Here is a 6,000-nt window from a genome sequence, read left to right as displayed (position 1 = left end):
TCTGAGTATTGCTACTCCAGCTTTCTTTTGATTTCCATTTGCATGGAATACCTTTTTCCATCCCCTCAGTTTCAGTCTGTATGTGTCCCTAGGTCTGAAGTGGGTCTCTTGTAGACAGCATATATATGGGTCTTGTTTTTGTATCCATTCAGCCAGTCTGTGTCTTTTGGTGGGAGCATTTAATCCATTTACATTTAAGGCAATTTTGATATGTATGTTCCTATTCCCATTTTCTTAATTGTTTTGTGTTTGTTATTGTAGGTCTTCCCTTCTCTTGTGTTTCTTGCCTAGAGAAGTTCCTTTAGCATTTGTTGTAAAGCTGATTTGGTGTTGCTGAACTCTCTCAGCTTTTGCTTGTCTGTAAAGCTTTTAATTTCTTCATCAGATCTGAATGAGATCCTTGCTGGGTAGAATAATCTTGGTTGTAGGTTTTTCTCCTTCATCACTTATATATGTCCTGCCACTCCCTTCTGGCTTGCCGAGTTTCTGCTGAAAGATCAGCTTGCATTTAATGTTGTCTCAGAGTTCTCTGAGACTGTCCTCAGTTCTTTTCATTCTTTTTTTTTATTCTGCTCTGCAGTAGTTATTTCCACTATTTTATCTTCCAGGTCACTTATCCGTTCTTCTGCCTCAGTTTTTCTGCTATTGATGCCTTGTAGAGCATTTTAAATTTCATTTATTGTGATGTTCATCATTGCTTGTTTCCTCTTTAGTTCTTCTAGGTCCTTGTTAATGTTTCTTGCATTTTCTCTATTCTATTCCCAAAATTTTAGACCATCTTTACCATCATTATTCTGAATTCTTTTCCAGGTAGACTGCCTATTTCCTCTTCTTTTGTTAGGTCTGCTGGGTTTTTACCTTGCTCCTTCATCTGCTGTGTGTTCTTCTGTCTTCTCATTTTGCTTATCTTACTGTGTTTAGTGTCTCCTTTTCGCCGGCTGCAGGTTCGTAGTTCCCATTGTTTTTGGTGTCTGTCCCCAGTGGCTAAGGTTGGTTCAGTGGGTTGTGTAGGTCTCCTGGTGGAGGGGACTAGTGCCTGTGTTCTGGTGGCTGAGGCTGGATCTTGTCTTTCTGGTGGGCAGGTCCACGTCTGGTGGTGTGTTTTGGTGTGTCTGTAGCCTTATTATGATTTTAGGCAGCCTCTCTGCTAATGGATGGGGCTGTAGTCCTGTCTTGCTAGTTGTTGGGCATAGAATGTCCAGCACTGTAGCTTGCTGGTCGTTGAGTGAAGCTGGGTGTTGGTGTTGATATGGAGATCTCTGGGAGATTTTCACCATTTGATATTACGTGGAGCTGGGAGGTCTCTTGTGGACCAGTGTCCTGAAGTTGGCTCTCCCACCTCAGAGACACAGCCCTGACGCCTGGCTGGAGCACCAAAAGCTTGTCCTCCACATGGCCGGCCCGCTGGCCCCACGACTGTCGTGGCTTCAGCTGCCCGGGCCCCTCCTCCAGAGTCGGCAGCCTCAGTGAGGCCACCTTCCCCTCAGGCTCCGGGGCAGTTCCATGACGGCGGAGGGAAGAGACCCCGAGCCGGGAGTTCCAGCTCTGCGGAAGCCATATCATGGGTTCTTTAGAGAGAGAAAATGGAATACTCTCTAAATGTGATGTCTTCTTTTTTTATTAGAATCCCTCTGATGTTGCCAAAAAAAGAAAAGAAAAAGGCAATTCTATCATTTTTATTTGAATTGGTACCCAATTTCTCCAAAGAGAATGTTGAAAACAAACCAACAGTCAAAACAGCAAGATCTCATTTTTTTCAAAATGAACTCAGAGTCAATTTTCCCAAATGAAAAATATAAGCGCTAGGTTGAACCACATGAAATTGCCAAGATTCTACTATTTTTGATTTACCAAAACAGGAATTTCATATAGTTTCAACCTTAATATATAGGTGAGCTTACTTATTGTTGGTTCATTTCAGGGCAGTCCAGGACCAACTGGGACCCCTGGAGATACAGGCCCACCTGGTCTTCAAGGTATGCCGGGAGAAAGAGGAATTGCAGGAACTCCTGGCCCCAAGGGTGACAGAGTAAGTTTGATTTGTTTAGTTCATCCATTTACACTTTCTACTGATAATGATTTCCTGGGCAGACTTTTACTTCTACCACCCTAAGTCACAAGTCATTCATTCATTTATTCTTTCAGTATATGTGTACTTAGAAAATGTTCAGTCCCAGGCATTGTTCTAGGCTCAAGGGGATACAGCTGTGAACATTAGAGAGAAGTCCCTGCTCTCATGAAGCTTCCATGCAAGTGTAGGAAAAAGACAATTAAATGATTAAATGGTGTTTTGTATGTTTTCCCAGGGTGGCATAGGAGAGAAAGGTTCTGAAGGCACAGCTGGAAATGATGGAGCAAGAGTAAGTGAAATCATTCCTTTCAGCAGCTGGGCTAGGAATCAACAACATCACTATCGTATGAATTTGCCTGAACTTTTAAAAATAAGGTTCATGTTTCCATGGTTGTCAGGATTAGGAGAATGATGAGATCTGAGATTTGACACTGATGGACCACAGATATTCATTTTGCTTACCTTGAATTAGAACAAGCCAAAAAATAGTCATTATTGAGAGAATGAAGTAAGACACATTTTTATTGTGCATATGAAATTGGTGCTTTAAGCGGTGGGGCCCTCTTTATCTTTATTATCTTTTTATTTCATAGGCAATGTTTATTTTTATTAAAATGCAGATCTAATGAGTTGCCTTAGACCTCATTCCAGTTCAGGCAAGTAGAGTTTTACAGAGTAGCCAAAGGTGTGACAAATGTTTCTCAATATACTAGATGTTAGGGGTGAGAAAATTACTGCATGATGAATTGTCATTAATGCTTTCATTGATAAAGAGGCTGAATAAGTGAAATGTAAAGAAGGATTGTTTAATATCCTTCCAGAAATTGACATTTAACAAACTTTATGTCCTTAAAAATAGAATGTATTTGCAGTTCTAAGGATAATCAGACAATCAGACTGAAAATATATTTTCAGACATGAATGATCCTCTCAGGTAAAAGCAGGTAGTTACAGTTGCTCAGACAGTCAACATTTCCTGGAAATAGTTCCTGATATTTGATAAATAGTTTCTGGTTCAGTATGACATGGTTTGCTGTTAGTTGTCATGCTGTGTCCTGACAATAGCCATTATACTATTAAAAAAGAGATGACACTGAACCACTGTTAATATTTTGATTCTGTCCATTGAGCCACTGTTAATACATTGATTATATTAACTTTTGATTAAAGAAATAAAGTAAATTATAGAAAAGTTTTAACCTTAGTGATAATTATCCCTTTTTTCTTTTTCTAGAAAGCTAATTAAGGGTGAAACACTTAGTTTAGCAAATTATGAACTCAAAATATCTCTTGCCTTTTAATTAAATCTAATATTTGATTTAATATTTCAAAAAGTGGTCTAAGTAAATCTGGTTTATTGTTTGTATTTCACATCATGGTTGGTCTGGAGTGCACAGTAAGTAGTGAAGTGCTGTTTGAAGGAGAGATGCACTGACAGTTTATTTTAAGGTGAAAGCTGCAATACATATCTATTGTTCCTTTGAACTATGAAAATGCAATGCAATAGGATCAAGATTTAAGCAATGACTGCTTCATTTTTAGTGAGGGAAATATGTTGTTTTAGGGAAGAAGCAGAGCAGAGCATTTGCTGTAATCTCATGGTAAAGGAAACAAAAATGAATCACTTTTTTTCTGTATGAAAAAAATGTGAACGTAATGAAGTCACCTTTATATTTAATCAAATCCTTTAAGGAAGTATATTAGGTAAATGGATGGCAGAACATTGTTTCATTATAGATCTAGAGAATTTTAAGATCACAGTTTTCTCATGTTCTTGTCACAGATATAGAATTAAAAAGTCATTTTGTTCCTTAAGTTTCTGCAGTAATGCATACAGAAATTAAATGACAAAAGAATATCTGGGCGGCTTGTGAAGAGGCAATACACAAATATCAGAGAGAAAATCTGTCTTAGGAAGGATTCCAATACAGTGCAGCAGTTTAAAGATTGTAACCTCATGTCAAGAAAACCCCATGTGGTAGCACCCCTACATTCTGAGCCAAAGAACACCATCATCTTCAGTGTAGCGGGGTAGTGCAACTCCTTTTCATCTCAAGGGAATGCAGAAAACTGAGTGCTTTAGTAGAATTTCACTTTTTTAAAAAAATAAAGGAGTGATATTTCACTAGTATAATTTAAGAATATAGTATTCTTTACAAAAGAAGAAAAGCCTCTTCAATCTATTGTCACATTTCAAATAGGTATTAGCAAAATTAAATAAGCTAAGAAACACAGAAACACTATTGAAGGGTAGCACTAATTTCATACTAATGTTTGAAGACGGTGTTATATATGGAGGAGTTGAGTTGGATGAAAGAGATTAAAACGTTTTGTGGAGAAAATCCATTGGAAATTGTTTTAGACTATATAAAATATTGAGAATATACAGTTATATCATTTATTATAGGTAATGTTTTACAAAAGCAGTCAACTGTAACAAAATAGTCCCTTCTTTGTTAGTTTGTTTAAACATGGAGATTTCTGTGCATTCTTTTCCTCAGTATGCCTATGTTATGTTAATTGACAGGGTCTTCCGGGTCCCTTGGGTCCTCCGGGTCCTGCAGGTCCTACTGGAGAAAAGGTAATGTCACAAGTTGTTATTTTGTGGACTTAAAATCCTGAGATTTGGATGCTGGATCTTTTTCATAATGTTTTCTCTTTCATAAAATTTGACAGTTGGACTAGATCATCTCAGAGTTCTCCCATCCACCCTACACATAGGGCCCAAATCCTACAGTTGTACTGTTTTGCCACTGCTTTGGACAATAACAATCTAAAATCTGCTTTCTAGGGAGAACCTGGCCCTCGAGGTTTAGTTGGCCCACCTGGCTCCCGTGGGAATCCTGTAAGTGACAGTATTTTGATGTTCTTTAGTATGAGCTTGAGCAGTAAAACAATTCCTCATTTTGTCTTGATATTTCTAAAACCATGCCTGTTGGATTAGGTTACTTTTAACTTCCTGGTTTTCACTTTTTACTATTCTCATTAAACTTAAAAAAATAATAATTGCATTATTTCTATACAATCTATTAAGTCTAGGTAGGCACCTTGTTTACTAAGTAATTAGAAGCTTCTTTGAGACTTTGGGCCTTGGAAAATTTCTTCTATGACCCTTATCTTTACATCACGCTTAGGAGTCCTCCTCAAGCAATATGTCTACCTTCTCTATATGTACATTTCAAGACAATACAAATTTATGTAATTGCATTTTAAAATACTGTTCCTATTTAGAATAATGTGTGAAAGCTACAGTAATGTTTGTCTTCTTCTAGGGTTCTCGTGGTGAAAATGGCCCAACTGGAGCCGTTGGTTTTGCTGGACCCCAGGTATGATTTTCAAATATCCCTAATTTACAAACGAACATTCCTCTTGTTAACAGCAATGAACTTAATTACTTATCGTTGTCACGTGTTTTGAAGGTATATTCAAGATTCTGGAAAACTTATAGTTTTCTAGGCAATATTCTCATTTTCAATACATTTTTTCATGAACTGGCCCCAAAATGGATGAATTTGCATTATATTGAATTATATACTTATTTGTTATAATAAAAATGTGGTGGCATAACTTATTTTCTCAGACTGTCTTCAAAGATCTTATCAGGGCATTTTTTTTCTTCCATGCTTTTATACTGATTTCAAAGCACCATTATACCATATATGAATAAATGATATGTTAGGAATAATTATCATGAAATAATATGTCTATAAGTATTATAATCAATTGCTTATTTGTTCAATTAATGTAGGGTCCTGATGGGCAGCCTGGAGTAAAAGGTGAACCTGGAGAGCCAGGACAGAAGGGTGATGCTGGCTCTCCTGGACCACAAGGTCTAGCAGGATCCCCAGGCCCTCATGTAAGTTTCAAATAAAAAAGACACAACTTGAGTCCAGCGCCCACTGTTTGACCTTGTGTTTAGACCATCTTTC

General features: G+C 37.5%; 1 protein-coding gene across 1 annotated transcript in view; it reads left to right on the top strand.

The window, feature by feature from the left end:
* Positions 1–6,000, top strand: part of COL5A2 (collagen type V alpha 2 chain) — a 150,413-nt gene that overhangs the window by 121,878 nt on the left and 22,535 nt on the right. Inside the window, exons 34-39 of the mRNA XM_007108047.4 lie at positions 1,922–2,029; positions 2,307–2,360; positions 4,599–4,652; positions 4,863–4,916; positions 5,344–5,397; positions 5,820–5,927. Coding sequence (XP_007108109.1) covers positions 1,922–2,029; positions 2,307–2,360; positions 4,599–4,652; positions 4,863–4,916; positions 5,344–5,397; positions 5,820–5,927 — 432 coding nt within the window. The remainder of the gene's footprint in view (positions 1–1,921; positions 2,030–2,306; positions 2,361–4,598; positions 4,653–4,862; positions 4,917–5,343; positions 5,398–5,819; positions 5,928–6,000) is intronic.

Source organism: Physeter macrocephalus, chromosome 2, assembly GCF_002837175.3.
Source record: "Physeter macrocephalus isolate SW-GA chromosome 2, ASM283717v5, whole genome shotgun sequence".
NCBI classification, from domain to species: domain Eukaryota; kingdom Metazoa; phylum Chordata; class Mammalia; order Artiodactyla; family Physeteridae; genus Physeter; species Physeter macrocephalus.
The sequence above is the reverse complement of the archived record's forward strand: the minus strand, read 5'-3'. Positions and strand labels throughout refer to the sequence as shown.